Source organism: Macaca thibetana, chromosome 5 (assembly GCF_024542745.1).
Source record: "Macaca thibetana thibetana isolate TM-01 chromosome 5, ASM2454274v1, whole genome shotgun sequence".
NCBI classification, from domain to species: Eukaryota; Metazoa; Chordata; class Mammalia; order Primates; family Cercopithecidae; genus Macaca; species Macaca thibetana.
In genome coordinates, this window is record NC_065582.1 from 3,324,038 (window position 1) to 3,349,988 (window position 25,951).

At 45.8% G+C, this 25,951-nt stretch overlaps 1 protein-coding gene across 8 annotated transcripts in view; it reads left to right on the forward strand.

The window, feature by feature from the left end:
• The first annotated feature begins 353 nt into the window (after window positions 1-353).
• FAT1 (FAT atypical cadherin 1) overlaps window positions 354-25,951 on the forward strand; it is a 143,951-nt gene continuing 118,353 nt past the window's right edge. For 5 of the 8 annotated variants that reach the window (XM_050791572.1, XM_050791567.1, XM_050791569.1 and 2 more), the window contains exons 1-2: window positions 568-665; window positions 17,823-21,105. In XM_050791572.1, the coding sequence (XP_050647529.1) occupies window positions 17,841-21,105 (3,265 nt within the window). In that variant the 5' untranslated portion in view covers window positions 568-665; window positions 17,823-17,840. Of the gene's footprint in view, window positions 666-3,178; window positions 3,377-17,822; window positions 21,106-25,951 lie in introns of those variants that run through there. The other 3 variants (XM_050791565.1, XM_050791571.1, XM_050791566.1) reach the window with 3 other exon arrangements.

Below are 25,951 nucleotides of genomic sequence, written 5' to 3' on the forward strand. Positions count from 1 at the left end.
GCTCCGCGAGCCGGGGAAGTGCGCGCAGCGGGGCTCCGGGCGGCTCAGGCGCTGAGTGCGAGGAACGCCCGCGCTCGCCGGCGCCTAGGAGACGCTGCCGAAGGAGGAGGGCAGGCGTTTCACCCGCGCCACAGCTGCAGCGGGCCAGAGAGACCGCAGAGACCGGGACCCCACGCAGCCGCCGCGCCCGCTGCTGCGACTGCCGGGGTGGCGCGCCCAGCCGGAGAATCCCGTCCGCGCCCGGGGCGGGGGGCGAGGCGGGGCGCTGACGTCACCTCCCCTCCCCCACCGCCTCCAAGAGGGAGGGAGCGGGGAAAGAGGCAGCGAGTCGCCGCAGCCGCCGGCCGCAACTCCTCAACTCGGCGGCTGGCTGCCCGGGCACGTCCTGACAAACTTGGTTGCTCCCGGGCCCTCGCTCCGGCCCCGCGCACTCTCTTTTCGCCTCCGTTTGGTGCTTAAGTTTGCCCTGGTCGGAAGCCTCCGGAGATGCGGCCGCCTGGGTCCCGGCGGCACGGACGATGGCAGTCTGGTTAGGGACATGTTGAAGATCCCGGGGAGGCAAACTTGGTACTTCAAACCCGGCTCCTAACACATATCCACATCGCGTGGGGATCACGGAGCTGCCGGGGACTTTAGAGCCCAAGGCCCAGGACTCGGCTAGACTGGTGAGTTCTTTGTTCAAATTGTGCATGCCTTTTGGCATTTAAGTTTAAACATAAATGAAATTACGTGGGGTGTGTGGCTCTAAGCGAGTGCGGGGAAGCGTGTGCGCCCTACGGGTTCTCGGCTCCAGGAGCTGCGCATCCCTCTGGCACTGTGCGGCTCGGCGATGAAAGATTCGTATGCATAGCTTTGGGAATTCATAAAATACATATAGAGCACTGTTCAAAAGAACTTGAGAGGCGATGCTGTTTGTGCATTATTTTGAATGTAACTTATTATAGCAATGGTGCCTAGGGAGGGCGCATCGGGGCTGCGAGATTTGCAGGGGCGCAGCGCCCTCTAGTCCGGCCACCTGGCGAGGCGCGCTCATTGCCGGGTTCTGCGCGGAGGCGAACCTGGACCTCCCCGGCGCTCGGCGACGTGGGCGCTTGCTCACCCCAGTCTTCACTGCCCACCCACCCGGGCCCATTCTTTATATGAGTTACAAAAATCAACTTGGGTGGACTGGATGGAGAGGCCGTGCTGGAGGAAAGCGTTTTGTTTCTGGAACCGCCTCCCCAATCCCCTCCCTAATTTCCACGAGCCTTTGGGAACAGGGTTAGGGAGGGTCGATTATTTAAAGGACAAATGTGGAACTTGAACCACATTTCTCTCTCTCATATGAAAATAATTCGATTTGTGATAGCTAATAGGCATGTCCATTTCGTTCTGCTGGCGCTTAAGGATCAGTAGAATCGTGGCTGAGTCTTAAGTCTGAAATCTCCATCCCTGGCTCTCGGCGGCTCCTGTGGCGACGAAGTGCAACTTCTTCCAGGCAGAGATTTCTCAGGGAGCCTGGAAAATCGGGATTCCCAAACATGTAAAACATCTAGTAAGCCCTAGGAAGCGTTATTATTTATTAATTAATGGTCATCTTCTCCAGGAATTCTTTTGTGCCATTTAAAACAAATCCCGTGATTTTATGTCAGGGAATGGTATCTTTGTACTTTTTTACTGTTCTTCTTTTCCCCTTTTAGCACTACTCCCGCTCCCTCGCTCCCAGGAAACGGCTGGAGTTCCGGTGTGGTTGGGTTTTGCTGAGAGTTACAATTCGGCAAGCGGCACAAGCCGGTTGGGCTTGGAGATCAGGTCACCCACTTTCGAGGTGTTCCATGTATGAAATTGACCTGTAAGCACTTGGAGCAATTATGGCCGTGGCAAACACGTCTTTGGATGATGGTGTTTGCATTTGCTGGATGCGCGAATCTGTGTATTCTAACTGGTGGGCAGGGAATATAGGGCTACGAATCGGCACACTCATCTTGCAGGCTTTATTTTTCCTTCCCAGCCATAACCTGCTAGACACCTTTATTATTTTTTTTTTCCGGTCACCTCTAAGATGGCTTATAAGGTGACTGCGTTAACTTTGAAGCAAGGAAATTCTTTCACACTTGACTGCCCAGCCGTTCCCCTCCCCGCCAAGCTCCCTCCACCGGTCCCAGGGAAATCGGATCTCTTTGTCTTCCCAGTGTTAAAATGCCTGAATCCCACAAACTTTCCGAGGTCAAGTCCGCCCTCTAGTCCGGGCTGCGTCCCAGCGCCTCCGGCTCTCCGGGCTTCGGCCGAGCCCGCCCTGCGCCGAGCCTGCGGCTGGAGCTCTGCCCGCGCCGGGGATGGGCTCCGCGCCCGGGACGCTCAGGCTGGGCGCCCGGCGCGGGGAGTTCTCGGAGCGGGCGTCTGGGCGCTGGGCTTCCCCTCTGCCTAGGAACTTGCAGTTGTCGGCCTGGGGTCACGCTCCGGGGCCCCTGGGGCCGACTCCCGGGCTAGGAAGCCCGCGGGACGCCGCGGCTGCCTTTTGTCCCGCAGGCCTGGGCGTCCGGGGTGTCAGCGGGGGAGGCCAGGCGCCGGCGGCGGGGAGGGCCTGGGGTCTAACCCGGCTCAAAAAGGTCGCGGGGGAAGCGTTTCCATTTTCTGGGGACTCAGTGTGGATTGAAGGAGGAAGTAGATTCCGACCTAGCTGCATTCCTTTGGAGACCTGGAGGACGGCTTCAGCCCACCAAACCGTCGCGGACTCGGAGCCGCGCCATTCAAATGCAGATTCAGGGACTTCCAGAAGGCTATGGAAAAGCTCAAGGGATGCCTCTAGGAAGCTTTCTCATTAGGCCCCAGCTTTTTTTTTTTTTTTTTTTTTTTTTTTTTTTTTTTTTTGAGCTTAGCTAACGTTTCCCTTTCTAGGCAGGGAGTATTCCCCAATTCCTTGCACAGCGCCTATGGTTGGCCGTAACTAACCTCGGCATCAGAAGCCTCGCCCTGCCCCTCGGAGCCGCGCTAGACCACGCTGGGCGCCTTCTTGTCTCCCAGCACGGAGCTGGCGTTCGCAGGGTCTGGGGCTCTTCGGGCCCGGGAGGGGCGGCGTGGCAGGACCCGCGGGCCCCGAGCCTGCCGCCGGGGAAAGTCGGCTCGAGTTTCCGCGCCCGAGAAACGAGCGCCGGCGCCGGCGGGCGTGGCCGGGGCGGAGGGATCCCCTGCACTCGGAGAGCGTGAGGCGCCGGCGCCGAGCTGGGCGGCCGGGCGCGAGCGCGGGGAGCCGGCGCGGGAGCGGGGCGCGCGGCAGGTACCATGCGGGCGCGCGAGCCCGGCGAGACCCCCGGCAGGCCCGGTCCCCACCCGGGGGCGCGCTGAGACGGCAGGTGAGCTCCCCCAGAGTGCCGTCGCCACTTCGACCAACTTTGCGGTAAGTTCGCTGGGGCGCGGGGGCGAGGGCGTGGAGCCCGCTGCGGTGCGGGCTCTGTGGGTGCCCGCCCGGTCCCCGGCTCGGGCTCCGGCGCTGCCGAAAACCGATGAGTGCGCGACCTTGCGGAGGGTGCAGTGACTCGGTCCTTCCCCCTTGGGAAGTTCAGCACTGGCTAGTGGGGTGCCGGCGGCGGAGTGGGAGGAGGCGACCGCGCGGGGCCGGCCCGGAGCCATTGCTGGGGTCCGATCCTTTCTGGCTCGCCGCCTTCCCCCCGGGAGCTCGCCGCGTTGCGCCGGCCTCGCGGTCTCCTGGGGCATCCCGCCGTCTGCGAAAGACCCTCTCGCTGAGAAGTGCACGCGGGAGGCCCACGCGGGGCTGCCGGGTCCCTGGGTCCCTGGGTGTTTGCGCCCTGCAGGAGCGCTGCTTGGAGGTGTAGATGCAACCGGTGGACTGCGGAGTGAAGGGCTGCGAGGCTGCATTTCGCGGCTGAACATCTGCACAATGTGCGGTTTGTCAGTGTTTTCTGTCTTCTCTGGAGGAGGAACTTTTAAGATCTTTTTAAAAGAAAGAGGTTTTGGTCTTTCATTGCTTAAAAAAGAAAAAAAAAACCTCAGTGCTTTCTTTTACAGAGCCAACTTTCTGCTGTGTGTGAGATTTTTTTGTTCCCGCTGATGTGAATTGCAAGGCTTTGGAAACAAGGACGCAATTGTATGAGTTAGGAAAGTAAACTCATAAATATTTTCTATGCAGTTAAGTTTTTTTTTTTTTTTTCGTGTGTCTGAACTGTGGTTTCATTAAGTGGCTTTTGTTAAGCAATTCCCGGGTGCCTGATATAGGCGATTTTTTAAGTGGATATTAACAGTGATTATCAGTATGAGAAAAGGCTGAAAAGAAAATGACCTTCAGCTATTCACTTCTTTTTCAAAAGCAGATTCTTAATACCTCTTATATTCAGATACAGGTTTCGATAGTTTAATTTGTGTGTGAGAACTAGGTAATAGTGATGTTTTTCATACTGTTCTTAATGAGTTTGGTTATGCTGTCAAACACATACAGTTGTTACAGGGACGTTTGAAAAGTTGTTTCTCGAGTTAGTAGTTAATTGTGATATTTGTCTTTGTCTTTTTGTCTTAGGAAGACAGCTCTGATTCCACAATTAGAATTATTCCTTCGTATTTAAGATGTAAAAATACTTAAAACACTATGTAATTTTTTAAAACAACAATTGGTATAAGCCTTGAGTTATGCTAAACATGGCATTTAACAAGCGTAAGGTAAGGTTTGATTTGAATAAAGTTTGCATTTGTATACCCATTTTTTGAAAAATGAACACCTTAAATGAGCCAAATTCTTTGGCACTCTGAAAAGAAGTGAGGTTGTTAGAGGGCTTTATAAAATCATTTTGGGCCACCTGTATATTCATTTGTCTCTTTTAATTAGTCACTGGAAGTATCCCCGTTGGGTTCTTATCATGTTAGTAGATCATTTAAATCCATGGTCCGGACAGGTGCCAAAAGAAAAATGTTTAAAAATTATGGCCAGGCACGGTGGCTCACGCCTGTAATCCCAGCACTTTGGGAGGTCGAGGCGGGAGGATCACCGGAGGTCGGGGGTTCGAGACCAGCCTGACCAACATGGAGAAACCCCCGTCTCTACTAAAAATACAAAATTAGCCCGGTGTGATGGCGCATGCCTGTAATCCGAGCTACTTGGGAGGCTGAAGCAGGAGAATCGCTTGAACCCGGGAGGCGGAGGTTGCAGTGAGCGAAGATCACACCATTGCAGTTCAGCCTGGGCAAAAATAAATAAATAAAATAAATAAATGAAAAGAAAAGAAAAATCTTATGCACAAACTAATTCTGTTTTCATTCCCCTGATCATTCATTCACCTTTCCATTGCCTTTGGACTTTGCTTTGAGGCCCCTTTGAAGCAGTCATTTCTTTGAATGTTAGAGGTGGATAGGATCTTAGAGATTTATGTTTTAATGCTTTACCCACTTGCTTTCCACCCAAGTTTGGCTGATTTTACGTAGAATCAGTAAGCCAAATCAAATTAGTACATTATTATTGCATTAAATTCTGTCTCAGTGGCATGATTTGTAGCCTAAAGGACCTGATTTAATAGCAGGGAGCCATAAGGCTAGATGTGCTGTTTAATCTTTATGAGTGGGGATTTGCAGTAGATAATTGTTCTTTTGACCAGGTTATATAGAAGTTGAAGCCAACCTCTGTCTTTTGGTCTCACTTAATTGTTCAGTTTGCAAGGGCTCATTTATCCTTAGACACTGGAGAAGAGTTTTTGAAATGAGTGATATATGTCAGTTAAGATCAGGAAGTTGCCACTTTCTCTTATGTCTGAGGGGAACTACTTTTCATTTCAAAAATATATTCTGATGAGGAATCTGCATATTTCACTTAAGTTTTTAAAGTCATCTTTCTTTTACTGTAAGTCCCAGATTTAAATACGTTGCCTGAATTCTTGCTTAATTCCGAGGGTTCATTATGTATGTGAAGATAAGTCTATAAAGTAAAAATAATAAAGTCTTCTATACACTGCTTAGGAAAATTAGTCATGATTTAATCTGTATCCTTCATAGAATATTAAAGATAGAGCCTCGTGATAATCCGCAAAACAGACACTGATCTGACATTATCTATCGCCAATTTTGGGGCAGTGTAAGGTGGGTGGTGACCTCTTTCTGAGCTACTGGAAATCAGTCCTCTACAGAGCAGCCGTCTGCAGTGTTGTTACCGCCCTCGTGGTTGCGCCTGGATTTTCTGTTAATTTGAGAAGGATGGATGTTTTATTTTCCTATGTTATCTCTCTCTAGATCCCCTCCCCAACACAGTCCTGCCTCCCATTTCTCACTCTTAATGCTTCATTCATCTGTCCATTTACCAATCCAACAATAGTGGACCTCCTCTGTGTCAAACACTGAGCCAGACACAACATCTAGTGAACAAATCATGTTTCCTGCCCTCAAGCAGCTTGTAGTCTGATAAGGGAGAGGACAAGTACACAGTCTCTTATAGACCTGTGTAATAAGAGATCCATTCAGGTCAAGGTGGTCCATAGCAGCAGCTCATTGAACTAGGGGATCTGGGGCAGGTGGATTTAGAATAATGTGAGTTCTGAGGGAAGTGTGATTCAGAGGGGAACAATTCAAGCAGAGGAAGTGATGTGTGCAAAGCAAGTTATAGAAAACATAGTGTGGCTTGTGGTGTGATGAGTGGAGAGAAATTCTGAAGACCTCATCATACCATGTTATGTTAGGAAAAGGATTGGCTTCTTTTTTTTGCCTAGGTAGAACAGATAATCTTGACTATGACTTAAATAATCTTATTTAAAAAGGGATTATTATTTTTATGAGGCAGAGGTTAAGGAGAGAGAAAAAGAAGGAAATGTTGAAAAGAAAGGTGAAAATAAATAAGCTGTATGTGAGAAGTAGAGGGCGGGAAAAAAAGAAAAGATTGATGTTTGCATTACTTTCCGAAGAGAAGAGGTCAAGATGTTACATTAGTTTAGAGCCTTCACCACTAGGTGGTGTTATTGGCTCAAGACAGCTTGGTTACTGAACTTGCGGCAAGTCTGGGAAGTATCCCTTTTTGTTTTGAAATAAGAAATAGTGTTGGGAAATTAGGAAATTAGGTAGAGGTCAGATTATCAAAGGTCTTTAATGCAAGGTTAAGAAGAATATACTTAGCAGGCTAAGGGGAAATACTGAATATTTTCAAACTAAAGAATAATGTCACAAAGAAATTTGAATAGGTTGACTGAGATTGGGGGCAGAAAGCAGGAATACCAAAAGACTGTGGGAATACTCTGCATGAACAAAATACTCATTCGAACTAGGTGGCAGCAGCAGAAATGCAAAGGGAACCATTTTGAGAAATTGAGAAAGAAATGTCAAGTCTGGATGACTTTTAAGAAATGAAGGTTTGAGAGCCAGGAGACTATAAAGATTTTAGTCCATCCTTCAATTTCTTGAATAAATGGAGTCGAAAGGATTAAGCAAGTTCCTTGAATTCACCCAGTTGATTAGTGACAAAGCTGGAGCTAGGTTTCACATTTGATGTTCTCCCAAACCCTTCCTTTTTGTTTGATTTGTTGGTTCGCAAACTTGGTTGATTTGGTAAGTGGCGAGATTGGAAAATACACTGGAAGAGCTGTTATTTTGCAATGGCAAGTGGGTGAAAAGTCTATATAGTTGTCCCTTGGTCTCTAAGGGAGATTTGGGATTTTATACCCAAATCTGAGGATGCTCAAGTCCCTTATATAAAATGGGGTACTATTTGTATTTTTACTGTTTTATTGTTTATTTTAAAGACTTTCTCAACCTGAGGTTGGTTGGATCCATGGATGCAGAACTCCTCTATAGTGAAGGCCAATCATATAACTTAGGTTTGATGGTATTTCAGGAGGAGTGTTACAAGGCGTTTGAGAGAGATTAGAGCTGAGATTTTAGATTTGGTGCACTGATCCTTCATGATTGGAGGCAGAGTGGATGAGATCTTTAAGGGTAGTAATACATGCATGTGGAAGAAGAGTTGGAAGAAAAGTTTGTAATGCTAGCATTTTAGGTGAGTCAATGTAAAGTGTAAAAGAATATGGAAGAGAATCAGGAGAATGTTGTCATTCATTTTTCATACCTATAGATTGCCTCTTTGTTTTGAGGGACTCTGTGACTGTATGAGAGATCAGGAGTGTTGGGGAGAGGAGTGAGTAGTGTCAAAGGTGTCATGAAATCAAGGAGGATGAGCACTGAGAAAGGTCATTGGTTTGACATTAGCTTGTGATGCTGGAACAGCTGTTCTGCCAGGGTGGCCTGCAGGATCTCGGTGGAGAAGTGTTTAGCGCAGAGGGAGTTCTAAGGAAGCCAGGGCGGTGCCGTGAAACTCCTTTTCTTGCGATCTTCGCCAGTATAAAAAAAGAGAAGAATAAGAGTGTTTGTTTGAAAGAAGTGAAGGTTTGGATGAAGTTTATTTATTTATTTATTTATTTTGAGACAGAGTCTCTGTCACCCAATGGCGCGATCTCAGCTCACTGCAACCTCCGCCTCCTGGGTTCAAGCGATTCTCCTGCTTCAGCCTCCTGAGTAGCTGGGACTACAGGTGTGTGCCACCACGCCCGGCTAATTTTTGTATTTTTAGTACAGATGGAGTTTCACCAAGTTGGCCAGGATGGTCTGGATCTCTTGACCTCATGATCTATCTGCCCACCTCAGCCTCCCCAAGTACTGGGATTGCAGGCATGAGCCACCGCACCTGGCCAAGTTTATTTTTCAAGGAGGGGAAGAACCTGTGTGTGTGTATGGATTCTACACAAGGTGTCAGGAGTGGGAGGAGCTGTAAAAGAGGCGAGATTTTGTGGCATCAGAGTATCTTTATTTGCAGTTAGGGTGGGTGGCATCTCTTCTGAGGGGTAAAAAGAGAGAACAGGTGAAGAGAACATTTTAAGAATAGTAGGGAAGATGGACTTTTCTCCCTGAAGATTTCCGTCTTCTTGCTATACATGCAACATTCACTTTCCTGGCCTGTCATTTAGTGAAGGGTTGACGGAATCTGATTATACAGGGAGCCCAATTCAACATATAAAATCAAGCCGTACCAACTTGGGAGTGGAGGAAGTGGCCATTGTTGATTATTGGCTACTCTGCCAAGATGTCATTTAAGTTTCTTCTGTGTGTGGAGAAAAATACATTAGATGAGATGATCTCCACTCACAAGAGGTCAGGAGTCTGTTTATTGGCCTTCTCCTTGGGCAAAGTTTGCCCTGGAATGTGGATGAGGAGAAAGTAGTTGGAGGATAAGGAATATAGAGAGAGGGGAAAGAAGAGAATAGCACAGGAGTGCCTCCTCCTGCCAGGAACAGGCACACAGCCGCTGCCTACTTGTCCTGTCTTGCGCCAGGGAGCACAGAACAACTAGAACCCGTCATCTTCATGATGCCAACAGACATGTTTTATAGGTTCACGTAGATAAGCAGGTTTTATATAGAGGCTGTTTGAAAAATAGGACGTCTGTTTAACTTTCTTAAGGACAAGAACACTTCAGGAATCTATTTTTGGATTGATTAAATCATGTACATGCTGAAGTTTTCTGAAAAAGTCAGATTGTAGTTCCACACTGTCACTATCAGTAAAGACCATTCTCAGGGTTAAATTGGAACCAGTCGTTGATCACGTGAAGGCAATATTTAAATTATGTCTTGCTAGAGTTATCAGATTATTGCAGCTCCAGTGAAAGCTAGCAACATATAAATGGAGTTAGCAGAAGTAATTAAATGACATCTACCAAGCCTACAGCTGCTGCTTAGTTTCTAGGGTCACAGCTTCCTCCATTCATACTGAAAATCATATGAAGATGGGTCGAAAAGAATTAGTATACACCCAGAAAATAAACAGGATCTACTCATTAGTATTTCAGTGTAAGAATGAAGGCTTTTAAAAGTACCCACATGGCTATGATAATTGAACTAGAAAAATTGAGAGTTTTTTTTCCTGTTCTAAATTTTATCTGGAATGTCTGAAATTTTAGAACTCATTCAACATTTTATTTAATATACAGTATTTTTAAAAAGCCATTTATGCTGGGTACGGTGGCTTGCGCCTGTAATCCCAGCACTTTGGGAGGCGGAGGCGGGTGGATCACTTGCAGCCAGGAATTCGAGATTAGCCTGGCCAACATGGCGAAACCATGTCTCTACTAAAATACAAAAGTTAGCTGGTCATGGTCGTGCATGCCTGTAGTCCTAGCTACTCAGGAGGCTGAGGCACGAGAATCACTTGAACCTAGAAGGCGGAGGTTGCAGTGAGCCCAGATTGCACCACTGTGCTCCAGTCTAGGTGACAGAACAAGACTGTCTCACAACAAAACAAAACAAAAAAAACTCATTTGCAATTCGTAATCTCTTGACAACTTCATGTGTTTGCCGACCAGGCAGAGTGTCTCACAACTGTAATCCCAGCATTTTGGGAGGTCCAGGCAGGTGGGTCAGTTGAGCTCAGGACCTCGAGACCAGCCTGGGCAATATGGTGAAAACCCATCTCTACAAAAATACAAAAAATTAGCTGGGCGTGGTGGTGCGCCCAGGTACCCGGGAGGCTGAGGTGGGGGATCACTTGAGCGTGGGAGGTTGTGCTGCAATGAGCTATGGATGGTGCCACTGCCCTCCAGCCGGGGAGACAGAGCAAGACCTTGTCTCAGGGGGAAAAAAAAGATGCTTGCAATTTAGAGATCTCTTAAAAATACTTTAAAAATGTGACACTGAACTGAACTTGATGTTCCAGATTTTAATCGTGAGTTAAATTCTACTGACGCTTTCACTATGTGGATAGAAAATGAGAGTGAGGAAGAGCACAGTGAGGGAGAACACAAAGTTCTCAACTTAATAATTTTGTGTTTTTATCATAACATGTGGAATGAAAAGTTTAGTAATGTTTTCCTGTTCCATAAACGGCTGGAATGACTACTGGTGTTTTTAGGAGTTGTGACCTCTCAGTAGTAAACGTGCAGCGTTTAACAGAAGTGATGCATTGTGCGGTGCCGCGTCCCACCTAATGTCCTCTCTCTGTGGCTGGTAAAACCCTTCGAAGACTTGAGCTTGAGGTTGTCTAAACACTTGCATATTTGCAGTTATGTTTTCAGCACAGGGGCTGTGTTTTGTTTTGTGAAGAATGTGCAGTCACAGTAATGGATTGAAGCATTTTACATGAAGGTCTCCCTAATGAAATATGAAGATATTAATATCTGGTTTTTACTGGAAAAGTTATTTTTCTTCCGTATTTATAGATTTTCAGAGATCTATGCTAAAGATATTTAAGCTTTGGACCGGGAGCCCTTCTCCCTCAAGGCTGAACTAAGTAAACACACTTTGTTTTTGCTTTGGAAAATGCATTTTAGAAATCCCAAATTACAGTGAGTTTAAGCAGTGTGATCACCTTCTAAATATCAAAGTATAGCCCTTGGCTCAGATGGTCTTTGGAGTTTAATTTGCATAAGCAAGGAGTCTAGGTGATAAGGTTCTTTTTAGATGAAATGGTGTTTGAGTCTTTCGCCCCCTTCAGCTTTTCTGTTTGTTTTGTGGAAGAGCCACCCACAGCCATTGTTTTGATCAGGGTGGTTTTTATAGTGAAACCTGCGTTCGTGGTTCTTGGTTATATTATTGCAGGGTTAAGAATATCTCCCAAAAAGTGTATTTTTTCATTTAATAATTTATTCTAATCACAGTAGCATTCTGTTAGTCAAGTTTGCGGAGTACATTCAGGGTTTTCAAAGGTCTCAGCCATGAATGTGGTCCACAAGTCCGTCCCAGCTGTATTGTGTCCCATGAGAACTGGTGAGTAGGATGTGGAAGGTAATTGGGTGTTTGGTAATCCAGTTGGGGATGAGTGGGTAGTGGCAGGGGCTGTGGTGGGACTGAGTACCTGAGACACCATGGGGAGAGAACAGCCATAGCAATCTGATGTGTTGGGCATGGTCCATGTGTCTTGGGGGATGGAAGGGTGCCAGAGCCTTTTGGCAGGGTGGATGGGGGGAAACAGCATGGAACATTTGCGAGTGGGTTTTTGTTGTTGTTGTTGTTGTTGTTGTTGTTGTTTGAGATGGAGTCTTGCTCTGTCACCCAGGCTGGATTGCAATGATGCGATCTCGGCTCACTGCAACCTCCGCCTCCCGTGTTCAAGCAATTCTCCTGCCTCTGCCTCCCAAGTAGCTGGGACCACAGGTGTGCACCACCGCACCCAGCTAATTTTTGTATTTTTAGTAGAGACGGGGTTTCACCATGTTGGCCAGGATAGTCTCCATCTCTTGACCCTGTGATCCGCCCACCTTAGCCTCCCAAAGCGCTGGGATTACAGGCGTGAGCCACCTGCTGGATTACTGAGTATTTATGGGTTGTCTCCAAGTTGTAATGTTAGGCTTCAACTGCACAAAAATCTTTATTTACTCACTATTTCTTATCACACCACTGTGTTGTGGTTCCCTTTGCTTCCTCAGTGGCCACCGTCTCCCCTTGGGCCTCCCACTTGGGCCCTTCGAATCTTGGGGCTCTGCTCTTGGATTTTTTTCTTCCGCCTGCTCTCTTCCTTGGTGACGTCATTCAGTTCTGTGGTTTTAAATACCATCTTTCATATTCTGACAACTCTCAAATTTCTGTCTGCAGACTGGAGTCTCCCACTTATCTGCTGCCCACTCACAGTCTTTTTATTTTAATTTTTTATTTTTGAGACGGAGTCTTGCTCTGTCCCCAGGCTGGAGTGCAGTGGCACCATCTCGGCTCAGTGCAAGCTCTGCCCCCCGGGTTCCCGCCATTCTCCTGCCTCAGCCTCCCGAGGAGCTGGGACTACAGGCGCCGCCACGTCGCCCGGCTAATTTTTTGTGTTTTTCGTAGAAACGGGGTTTCGCTGTGTTAGCCAGGATGGTCTCGATCTCCTGACCTCGTGATCTGCCTGGGCCTCCTAAAGTGCTGGGATTGTAAGCGTGAGCCACCGCGCCCGGCCCACTCACATTCTTTACTTGGATAGCCAGTGGCCGTTCCCATCTTACCCTGTCCAAAACTGACCCCCCAATCTGTTCCCCAAGGAGTCTGCTCCTCCTGTCTCCCTCTTGCTTCCTGGCCCACTTGTTCTCTACGCTCAGCACTTTGGCATCCTCTGTGGTACTGCTGACTCCTCCTTTCCCTTCCTCTCTCCATTCCAGTGCATCAGGAAACCCCGAAATAGATTCAGAGTCTGCCCCTGCCCCCGTTGTGCCCTGACCCGCAAGCCCTCTGCCTGTGTTGTTGCCGCAGCCTCCGACTGCTCCGGTCGCCCTCCAGCTTCTGCTGGCTGCCTCGCAGGCTTTTCCGTTTTACTTAGACCATGGCACTCCTCTGTTCAGAATCATCCGGGGGGCTTCTCACTTTGTTTATACTAAACTCTAAAGTCCTGAAAATCGTCCTTTATCCATGAGTCCATACTGATCTTTGTTTATCGAGACGGAGTCTCGCTCTGTGGCCCAGGCTTCAGTGCAGTGGTGTGATCTCGGCTCACTGCAAGCTGTGCCTCCCGGGTTCACACTGTTCTCCTGCCTCAGCTTCCCAAGTAAGTGGGACTACAGGCGCCTGCCACCATGCCCAGCTAATTTTTTGTATTTTTAGTAGAGACGGGGTTTCACTGTGTTAGCCAGGATGGTCTTGATCTCCTGACCTCGTCATCTGCCTGTCTTGGCCTCCTGAAGTGCTGGGATTACAGGCGTGAGCCACCGCGCTCGGCCCATACTGATCTTAAGAAAAAAAAAAAGATTCAGGCTGGGTGCAGTGGCTCACATCTGTAATCCTAGCAGTTCGGGAGGCTGAGTCGGGCAAATCGCTTGAGCCTGGGTGTTTGAGACCAGCCAACATGGTGAAACCCGGTCTCTACAAAAAATACCATGCTTGGTGGTAGTCCCTGAGTATCTAAAATTCTGTCAGTCTAAATCTACAGGCACACCTGTATAGTCCCAGCTGCTCAGGAGACTGAGACTGGGCCCAACAAGCTCAAGGCTTCAGTGAGCCGAGATCGTGCCACTGTGCCCCAGCCTGGGTGAGAGAGCCAGACCCTGAAAAAGAAAAAAAAATTGAATAAATAAATAGGGGAAGATAGACAAATCAGTTTCATAGAAGAATTCTACATATTTCGGGTAGCAAAACTCTCCACCTCTTAAGCGTGGGCTGCGTGTGGTGACCTTACAAATCATACAGTACAGGAAGGGGTGAAAGTAACCTGACTGAAGAACCTGGTGGACGCTACCTCAGTCACGTGGTCGGGGGCAGCATCAACACTGACACATCGGGTTGATTTTACCCCTTGCTACGGTGTGATGGAAATGGCAATCTACATCTGTGGCTTTCCTCCCCAAAACCTAACCCCAGTCGAATGAGCAAAACATCAGATTCCAGTTGAGGGACATCCTACAAAATACCTGACTAGTACTTCTCGAAACTGTCCAGATCATTAAAAGCAAGGAAAATCTGAGAAACGTACCTTCCAGAGGAGCCTTAGGAGACATGACAGCTAAATGTAAGGTGGAGTCTTGGAAGGGATTCTGGGATGGAGAGAAGGTCTTGGGTGAAATCTGAGCAAATCTGAGTGAAGTACGGACTGCAGTTAATGATGATGTATTGGTACTGGTTCATTAGTTGTATGTAGTATAATGTACTCATGCGAGATGTCAACAGTAGGGGAAGCTCTCTTTGCAACTTTTCTGTAAATCTGAAAGCATTCTAAAATAAGGTTTATTAAAAAAAAAAAAAAAAAGCCCCCTTTCATGATAGGTTCTCTCCCAGCATGTGCCCCGGCCTTACTGCTGTCCTTCAGTCGCTGTGCCCCAGCTGCGTGGTCCCTTTCTTGCTTCCCTCATCTAGTGCTTCTCTGCTGGTGTGACTTTCTGCCCTGGAGGATGTTTGACAATGTCTTGAGATAGAGGTATTTTTAGTCATCACAGCTGGGTGATGAGGGAGATGCCACAGGCTTCTAACTGGTGGGGACTGGGAATAATATTGAACACTCTCCATTGCTCCAAAGAATCTAAGAGTTGCCCAGCATGTCACTAGCGTAAGCCCTGGCCCTTTGGATTTAGGGTTCCCTCTTTTCCTTCAGGTTCCGGACCGTGGTTTTTCTTTGCCCTGCTTTAGTTTTCTCCTTAGCACTTACTTATGGGCATCGGATATACTCTGTTTACTTGTCTGTCTGTCTGTCTCTGGCCAGGAAATGTGTGTTCCGTCAGGACTTGTTGGAAATTTGGTTCACGTTTGAATCCCCAGCATCTAGAGCTCACCTGAGGCCTAGTATGCGCTCATTAAACCTGTGTAAAAGGAATTAAATAATTAATGGAAGGGGTGAATGGATGGTAAAGATAACACATACTCGTGCTAAAAAGTCCATGGGAGAGACAAATGCCGCTGTAATCACTTCCTCAGCTGCCTGTTTCTCTGCCGGTTCTCTAGAAGTTACCGCTGTGAACAGCTGCTTGTCTGCCTCGACTTTTCTGTCCATTTTAAACTGTATCCGTGGGTACGTTTTATCTGCGCCCCCTTCTCCTCTTTTTTAAACAAACATACATAGGATCAGCTTAGTTTTTCCAGTTAATATAGCTAGACATATGTCCACATACAGAGTGCTATCTTACCTTTTTAATGGCTGCATGATAACTTTGTATGTGGAATTAAGCAAAAATACTTCAAGTACTTGCAATAGAATCCTAGTATAATACTTTGTTGTACAGTGGATGATGGTAAAAATATCTCCTAAAATATAATGTGTCTCCTGAAACAAAAGACACTGCTTGCTAAACATCATCCAAGTGTTTTGGTTTTGTTTTTTTGTTTTTGAGACAGAGTTTAGCTCTGTTGCCCAGCCTGGAGTGCAATGGCGCGATCTTGGCTCACTGCAGCCTCTGCCTCCTGGGTTCGAGTGATTCGGTTGCCTCGGCCTCTGGAGTGGCTGAGATTACAGGCGTGCACCACCACATCCTGCTAATTTTTGTATTTTTAGTAGAGACAGGGTTTCACCATGTTGGCCAGGCTGATCTTGAACTTCCTAAGCTCAAGGGATGCGCCTGCCTCGGCCTCCCAAAGTGCTGGGATTACAGGTGTGAGCCACCGCGCCCGGTCTCTTTATATGTATTTTTATTTCTAGTTTGTAAATCCCTCGGGATTAGGATCTTTGTCTTTTATTCTTTAACACCATACAAGGTTCTGTCTAAGAAGGTCCTCCATACCTGTAGGTTGAATTGAACTTTTCATTTGTTTTGATAAAATTACAAGATTATTTTATAATATTCAGATTTCCCCAAGTATTAGAACTGCTGACTAAATGGAGATACTTAAAGAGATAGTTTTGGGAGAAAATTGTTTTCTTATTTTGTTTAAATGATAACTGTTCTCCTGGAAGCCAAAAATCTGTCTAATTTCTGACTTTATCTGGAGAGGAGAAGGCATCATAGCGAAAGAACAAGTTAGGGTGGCCAACTTGAACGTGATTCAATATCAATTAAGCTTTAATTGCTTTAAGCACATCAGGTCTTTTCTTCCCCCTAAGACAAGGACTTACGGGGCAGAGTTGGCAGTAGCTAAGTTAAGACACTATAAATGTTGTTGTACCAATTTCAACTGGGCTGTCAAACCCACCCTCCAGTTTGCTATTCGTTTACCTCTGGTGGCATTCACATTTTGTGAATATTAATTTGAGAGTAACTTTGCAAGATCACAGTGCTGTCCTCTACCAGCCGTGCTGGGGCGTTTAGCGAAGCTGCATTGATTTACAAGATGAATTTGTTGGCAAAGGGGAACAGTTGATCTGAAAATAACTGTCCTGCTTCCCTGGCCAGACCTCAGCCCAGTGGACTTCGCCCACCTTCCCATTTGCCATTTGTTAAAGGCAACGTTTTCTTCATTTCTTCAGTTTCCCTCTTTCCTCCCCCAGTCACCCAGGGACTCCCCTGCAGGGTCTGCCACCATGTATTAATACATCGATTTGACCCTTTATGTGTGTTAGCTTAGAAGATTTAGCTTTTATGTGTATGTGTCATCTTCTCATGGAGGGGCCTGGGGAGACAGGTTGTTCGGTGCCCTGAAGATAGGAGGCATTCGGTGAACAACTGGATGTTGACAGCAGTGGTGATAAAACATTGATATAGTTGGTAAGATTTGCTTCATTGACTTAGAGAGGAAAAGTGCTGCTTGACATCAAACTGCTGAATTCTGGTTTTTCTTTTGTAAATTGCCTTTCTTTGGGGCTTATGTTGGTGTTAAGTATCAGACTTGATGATATAATTGTTTTAATACCTTTAAGTAGTTATACAGAGCTGAATGAGACAGTAAACCCTTACATTATGTAGGGAGTGAACTTAACCATTCTTATACAGAAATAACATAATTTCAGGATAAATTTTGAAAGGAGATTACAAGCTGTTGTTATGGGGCACCATGTAAAAGCACTGCTGGCTTTTGTTTTTTCTGAATTAGTTGTCAGAAGCTTTGCATTCTCACAATACTGTAGGGGCATTAAGTTTGCCAGCTTTTGATCATTTAATTCGTTGTATGTAAGTAAATGTAAACAATGTTCATTACTTTTTAATGGTTGCTTATATTTGCCTTAACCCTTTAAATATAAAAATATAACTTGATTGTTACAGTTAGTAGTCTTTCATTTGATACTCATGAAGATTTTTGAGTTGTTTAAATATGAAAGATAGGACCTTGTCATTCAAAAATGAAGAGGAAGTTTTTGTTAAGTTTAGTAATTCTACACATGTTATAAGAATGTTGATACTTATATTGGAAAACATGAAAAAAAGCCCAAACTGTTGCATTTATTTATATTCCATGTGTATGGAAAATATTTGTTTAAATGAGAGTTTTAAAACAATTACACACTTTCGCTTGTTTTATTCCCCACGGTAACGATTCTGATTTCTTCTGTTTCAGATTCCTGAGAGTTAAGCAATGGGGAGACATTCGGCCTTGCTTCTGCTCCTCCTCCTCCTCCTCCAACATTTTGGAGACAGTGATGGCAGCCAAAGACTTGAACAGACTCCTCTACAGTTTACACATCTCCAGTACAACGTCACGGTGCATGAGAACTCTGCAGCTAAGACTTACGTGGGGCATCCTGTCAAGATGGGTATTTACATGACACATCCATCGTGGGAAGTAAGGTACAAAATTGTCTCCGGAGACAGTGAAAACCTGTTCAAAGCTGAAGAGTACGTTCTCGGAGACTTTTGCTTTCTAAGAATAAGGACCAAAGGAGGAAATACAGCTATTCTTAATAGAGAAGTGAAAGACCACTACACATTGATAGTGAAAGCAGTTGAAAAAAATACTAATATGGAGGCGCGAACAAAGGTCAGGGTGCAGGTGCTGGATACAAATGACTTGAGACCGTTATTCTCACCCACCTCATACAGCGTTTCTTTACCTGAAAACACAGCCATAAGGACCAGTATTGCAAGAGTCAGCGCCACAGACGCAGACATAGGAACCAATGGGGAATTTTACTACAGCTTTAAAGATCGAACAGATATGTTTGCTATTCACCCAACCAGTGGTGTGATAGTGTTAACTGGTAGACTTGATTACCTAGAGACCAAGCTGTATGAGATGGAAATCCTCGCTGTGGACCGTGGAATGAAATTGTATGGGAGCAGTGGCATCAGCAGCATGGCCAGGCTGACGGTGCACATCGAACAGGCCAACGATTGTGCTCCCGTGATAACAGCAGTGACGTTGTCACCGTCAGAGCTGGACAGGGACCCAACATACGCCATCGTGACAGTGGATGACTGTGATCAGGGGGCCAATGGTGAAATAGCGTCTTTAAGCATCGTGGCAGGCGACCTTCTCCAGCAGTTCAGAACCGTGAGGTCCTCTCCAGGGAGTAAGGAATATAAAGTCAAAGCCATCAGTGGCGTTGATTGGGACAGTCATCCTTTCGGCTACAATCTCACACTACAGGCTAAAGATAAAGGAACTCCGCCCCAGTTCTCTTCTGTTAAAGTAATTCACGTGACTTCTCCACAGTTCAAAGCCGGGCCAGTCAAGTTTGAAAAGGATGTTTACAGAGCAGAAATAAGTGAATTTGCTCCTCCTAACACTCCTGTGGTCATGGTAAAGGCCATTCCTGGTTATTCCCATTTGAGGTATGTTTTTAAAAGTACACCCGGAAAAGCTAAATTCAGTTTAAATTACAACACTGGCCTCATTTCTATTTTAGAACCAGTTAAAAAACAGCAGGCAGCCCATTTTGAACTCGAAGTAACAACAAGTGACAGAAAAGCCTCCACCAAGGTCTTGGTGAAAGTCTTAGGTGCAAATAGCAATCCCCCAGAATTTACCCAGACAGCATACAAAGCTGCTTTTGATGAGAATGTGCCCATCGGTACTACTGTCATGAGCCTGAGTGCCGTAGACCCTGACGAGGGTGAGAATGGATACGTGACATACAGTATCACAAATTTAAATCATGTGCCGTTTGTGATTGACCATTTCACTGGTGCTGTGAGTACGTCAGAAAACCTGGACTACGAACTGATGCCTCGGGTTTATACTCTGAGGATTCGTGCATCAGACTGGGGCTTGCCATACCGCCGGGAGGCCGAAGTCCTTGCTACAGTCACTCTCAATAACTTGAATGACAACACACCTTTGTTTGAGAAAATAAATTGTGAAGGGACAATTCCCCGAGATCTAGGCGTGGGAGAGCAAATAACTACTGTTTCTGCTATTGATGCAGATGAACTTCAGCTGGTACAGTATCAGATTGAAGCTGGAAATGAACTGGATTTGTTTAGTTTAAACCCCCACTCTGGGGTATTGTCATTGAAGCAATCACTAATGGATGGCTTAGGTGCAAAGGTGTCTTTTCACAGTCTGAGAATCACAGCTACAGATGGAGAAAATTTTGCCACGCCGTTATATATCAACATCACAGTGGCTGCCAGTCGCAAGCTGGTAAACTTGCACTGTGAAGAGACTGGTGTTGCCAAAATGCTGGCAGAGAAACTCCTGCAGGCAAATAAATTACACAACCAGGGAGACGTGGAGGATATTTTCTTTGATTCTCACTCTGTCAACGCTCACATACCACAGTTTAGAAGCACTCTTCCGACTAGTATTCAAGTAAAGGAAAACCAGCCTGTGGGTTCCAGTGTAATTTTCATGAATTCCACTGACCTTGACACTGGCTTCAATGGAAAACTGGTCTATGCTATTTCTGGAGGAAATGAGGATAGTTGCTTCATGATTGACATGGAAACAGGAATGCTGAAAATTTTATCTCCTCTTGACCGTGAAACAACGGACAAGTACACCCTGAATATTACCGTCTATGACCTTGGGATACCCCAGAAGGCTGCGTGGCGTCTTCTAGACGTTGTGGTTGTCGATGCCAATGATAATCCACCTGAGTTTTTACAGGAGAGCTATTTTGTGGAAGTGAGTGAAGACAAGGAGGTACACAGTGAAATCATCCAGGTTGAAGCCACAGATAAAGACCTAGGGCCCAATGGACACGTGACGTACTCAATTCTTACAGACACAGATAAGTTTTCAATTGACAGCGCGACTGGTGTTGTTAAAATCATGCACCCTCTGGATCGAGAACTGCAGCATGAGCACTACTTAAAGATTGAAGCCAGGGACCAAGCCAGAGAAGAGCCCCAGCTGTTCTCCACGGTCGTTTTGAAAGTATCACTAGAAGATGTTAATGACAACCCCCCTAAATTTATTCCCCCTAATTATCGTGTGAAAGTCCGAGAGGATCTTCCAGAAGGAACCGTCATCATGTGGTTAGAAGCCCACGATCCTGATTTAGGTCAGTCTGGTCAAGTGAGATACAGCCTTATGGACCACGGAGAAGGAAACTTTGATGTGGATAAACTCAGTGGAGCAGTTAGAATCGTCCAGCAGTTGGATTTTGAGAAGAAGCAAGTGTATAATCTCACTGTGAGGGCCAAAGACAAGGGGAAGCCCGTTTCTCTGTCTTCTACTTGCTATGTTGAAGTTGAGGTGGTTGATGTGAATGAGAACTTGCACCCACCGGTGTTTTCCAGCTTTGTGGAAAGGGGGGCGGTGAAGGAAGATGCGCCTGTTGGTTCGTTGGTAATGACAGTGTCGGCTCATGATGAGGACGCCGGAAGAGATGGGGAGATCCGATACTCCATTAGAGATGGTTCTGGCGTTGGCGTTTTCAAAATAGGTGAAGAGACAGGTAAATATGTTTTCATTGCTTTCATTTGATACCCTCTTCCATGTTTTTTTTTTTCTTTAACCATCTGCCCTGGGCTCGGTGTAGATGTGCATGTGAATATTGTTTTGGCCCGGCCGCTGTATGTAGGTGTGTTTATTCGTCGTAAGCCATGAAGATGGAAACAAAAGGGCCTGAATGATTTAAGTGGCGTAAAGTGAGTAAAAGACCAGGAATATGTTGAAATTGTTCCCACTGATACTGATCTCCAAATTTGTACTCTATTGTCAAAAGCATCATTATGGTTTTTTTCTAACTTTGAGAAGCCTTTCTAATTTTTTTCAGTCAGTGTATTTGCAGGCTCATACTTAGAAAAACTGTTACTATCATCTGGCATGCCGTTCAGAGGTTGCTGTGCACCTGCAGAGTTATCCAGTGCATGCAGAGATTATGTGCCAAAACTTCTCTAATGTGGTCTTCACTTAGTACCTCGTCTAGATTTTGGTTGAGAGGCAGAGGCAGGATAGTGGCGTGTTGAACTGAAAAGACCTGGCTTGGAATCCTGGCTCTTCTAGTTGATAATTGGTGATCTTGGCCAAGCAAATTACTTCTTAGAACTAACTTTTTCCTCTCCTATATGGGGACACTTAGAATTACTAGAAGGTTTAAGTGAGGGTAGAGTGAAATAACTCGGGAAAACTCCTGGCGTGTGGTAGGTTTATTCATGGTAGCAGTGCTTTGTTGTAATTCTGAAACCAGGACCTCCAAGGCAGCAGTTCAAGCTAGGAAGTGCCTGTGCTGCACTTTGTACATACCTCGGTCTTGCTACACAGATATTGTTTAGTTATATGTCAATATGTCCTGATGGAGTGTGAGCCTTTCAGGGCAGGCTTTTAGCCCCTGCATCGTCTATCTTTAGCACCTAGCAAAAAGCGCCTGGCACATAAAAGCTATTCAATCAGTGTTAAAAGACTACATGAGTAAATGAATGCGTGTGTTGGCTTTTCATGTCCTGCCCTCTGAGAATGATAGTGGAAATAGAAAAGGGGTGATCAAAGCACTCATCAGCAATAGGTGGGGGGCTCAATTTGTTTACTAATCTCATCCATGTATACTTTATAAATCTGTGCGTTTTAAAAGGGACCTTTTAAAAATTACCTTTAAACTTTATATATTCAGTAATACCACACACAAAAAAACCCAAAAAAGTCTTCAATCAACACCCACCCTGGGATCCATGCCCACATGTAATAGGTGTGTAGCACATGAAAAATGTAGCTACTGTTTAGAAATCCATTATTTTGGGCTGGGTGCGATGGCTCACGCCTGTAATCACAGCACTTTGGGAAGCGCAGGTGGGAGGACTGCCTGAGGCCAGGAGTTCAAGACCAGCCTGGGTAACAGCAAAACCTCATTTCTACCAAAAGAAAAAAAACAAAAAAGCTGGGCTGGTGGTACACCTTTAGTCCCAGCTACTTGGGAGGCTGAGGTGGGAGGATGACTTGAGTCCAGGAGGTCGAGGCTGGAGTGAACTGTGATTGTGCTACTGCACTTCAGCCTGGGCATCAGAGCCAGACTCTGTCTCAAAAAAAAAAAAAAGTTATTTTGGAAGTTGTAATATATTTTTGTGCTTCTATTAATGCAAGGAATTCTTTTTCTATTGGTTATATGCCACTAGCATATGGCCTATGTATTAAGTCTACAGACTATATATATCACTATCTAAAATACCCATAATTAGTTTATTTCAAGAGAAAATAGCATAATCAACAGCATTTGATAATCCTCTGAAGAGTAAAATGTCTTTTTTATCATTTTATCTGTCAAATATAAGTTAGAATTTTCAGATACAGTTTCAACATAGGAAAATACCCCAAATTTAATAACTGATGCTAAATCAAACTGTTTTGTAAAATTTTTGAAGAACAGTTGTTTCTACTTTTTTTTCTTCTCCAAAGTAGGTTTCAAAAGCCTATAAAGAACTGTTAAAAGTTAAAGTTGAGACAGAAAATGGAACCAAAACCTTAATTTAAATTCTCCTCATGACTTTAGATGAACACTGGCTTTTGGGTTTTTTCTTTCAAATGAGTATTTTTATTGTTGCTTTTTAAGGAATCATTTGGAAGCTAGTGTTTTTCACCTATACATTTAAGACATTGGGATATTTTTACTACCGAGAAAAAAAAAATAAGGAAACCACCAGCCAAACGAGGTGGTGTCCCAAAATAGATTTATGGCATTTTCCAGAAAGGGCAGTGCCAGACTTTTCCAGTAGTAATTTAGTGGGAGGGCGGGCAGGTGTTGGGATTATGGCAGTGGGGTTGGTAAGTATATAAGAAACTGTTACACATTTGTGTAAATACTGAGATTTAAAGGCGAGAGAGAAGCTGGAAATTTGCAGGTCATTTATTCTGTGGTCCTTGCTTTACAGAGAAAATAAGTAGTGTACAGTAGACTTATGTTTATATGCTTTTGGAAAGGAATAAAAGTGTTAGAATAATATTTACACATTGGACCTTGTATTCGTTACAAGATACATTTTTTGGCAGAAGAATTATCAGTCCAAGTTATTTCATCAGAGATTCCTGGCAGGACAATTGGTATCACAGTGTAGAAACTCCTTTAGGAAAAATCAGTATATTTTGTTGGCTAAAATTAGGCATGCTCATTATTCACTTGGAGTGTGTCTTAACTAATTTCTAGGGCACGACGGAAGTGTGGAAAGATGCATGTCAGGTGAAGAAGTGGAGGGGCGGTTGAGGACCCACTGTGGGGGCCGCCAGAGACGGCACTACAGCTCGGTGTGCGCGGGCGTGTGCCCGGCCCAGGCCAGGTTGGTGCTTGCTGGAACTTCACACGCTGCCCATCGCCCGTTTCCGCCAGGGTCTCGCTTTGCCTAGTTGGTGCATTTAATATTGCTCTAATTAATATGAGCCTGTGCAGGAGTGCTGTGGCTCTGGGAACCAACAACCTGTCCACATAACTGTTCGCTTCTTGCCTTTGTCTTAACTTAAAGCTACTAGTGTTGGTTGAGAATTATAACCAAATTTTTGTCATGTTTTACCTATTTCAACCTGGTCAAATACGTGTATCATTTATGTACTTCTCACAGAACAGAGAACCTATCCAGCAAGCTGAATGAAGTTCTATTTTAACATCTTTCCTTTTCTTCTCTTTAAATCCGCTTAAATTGGAAACCTCTTCTGAAAGGTAGTTTTCTGTTTTTGTAGAAGTAGAAATTCTATGGACTACCTAGAAATCTGTTACCAAACGGACCGTCCTGTTAGCTCTATGTTTTGTACATGTTTTGCAAATGGCTTTGCAGCGAGAGAAGGCATAATGGCAGAGTGGGGATGGCGGGCGCAGACTCCCGCAGGGCTTGTGGTGTCATCTGCCCTTCCTGGAGAGGCCTCTGGACGTTGGTGAACTGTTCTGACAGATCCATGCCACGTGACTGCCCTTCCATGTGCGGTTTGGAGGGGGAGAGTGCCATGTGAAAAATTATTTGGAAAGTCGGTCTTGTTAGAGAGCCGGTCTCCAGAGCTCTAATTAAGATTCGCCACCTCAGATTGCTGTCCGTAAGGCCTGCAGTGAGGATTATAGAGTAGATTTAACGAAGATGTTTAGTGGAGTAAAGATCTTGGAAGCCCGTGGAATCTCACATTCAGGGACTGGTTTGCCCGGCGTGCTTGTCAGCATCCAACCCCCTCTTCTACTTCAGATCCATTCTCTGTTGCTTTGTTGTAAGCTTCAACAGGTTTTCCTGTAATGTAAGCAGAACAGAATCTGGAGCATCGCTCCTGTGAGTGTGTGGAATAAATTCGGCTTAGTGTTCTTAACTGATGGGTACTTACTAAGTTAATTATTGCTTGAGCACCAGTAAAATGCTGCAGCTTTTTGTTAATTTTTAAAACTAAGGTAATGTCTAGAAAAATGCCTGGCCAGAAGATTTTGTAGAAATTGCAAATAGAAGTTGGTGTTGGAGCAGTGTTGAGCTGAGGTCTGTTCCCTGATGTGTGTATTGCGTGCAGGATGCCCTGGAATGAATTTGACCTTCAGTCTAGAGTAGTTTGGTTCTGTTTTTGGCTGTTAGTGTACAAAGCAGCCAGGACGAGTGTGTCCCCTTCTGACTCTACTTATGTGGGAAGACCATGTTTTTCATTAAGATAAGAGCAGATTTCTAAACATATTACTGCTGTGTTACTTTTAGCATCCCGGTCCTGGTTTCAGGATTGAAATTTACATTTTGATGAAAAGACTGGGAATGAGTTAATATGGAAGTGTAGCCGTTGGCACAGGATAAGTCAGCATTCATGAAATACGGGAGGGGAAACGAGGACATTTTTCTTAAGAGAAAATGGCTGTATACACATGATGGAGGGTGTTGGAGCACCATCCCTGTGTCCCCTGTGTGGAGGTCGGCTCCCGGCCTCATCCCTGTGTCACCTGCGTGGAGGTCGGCTCCTGGCCTCGTCTCTGTGTCACCTGTGTGGAGGTCGGCTCCTGGCCTCGTCTCTGTGTCACCTGTGTGGAGGTCGGCTCCTGGCCTCATCCCTGTGTCACCTGCGTGGAGGTCGGCTCCCGGCCTCGTCTCTGTGTCACCTGTTTGGAGGTCGGCTCCCGGCCTCGTCTCTGTGTCACCTGTTTGGAGGTCGGCGCCCGGCCTCGTCTCTGTGTCACCTGTTTGGAGGTCGGCGCCCGGCCTCGTCTCTGTGTCACCTGTTTGGAGGTCGGCGCCCGGCCTCGTCTCTGTGTCACCTGTTTGGAGGTCGGCTCCCGGCCTCGTCTCTGTGTCACCTGCGTGGAGGTCGGCTCCCGGCCTCGTCTCTGTGTCACCTGCGTGGAGGTCGGCTCCCGGCCTCGTCTCTGT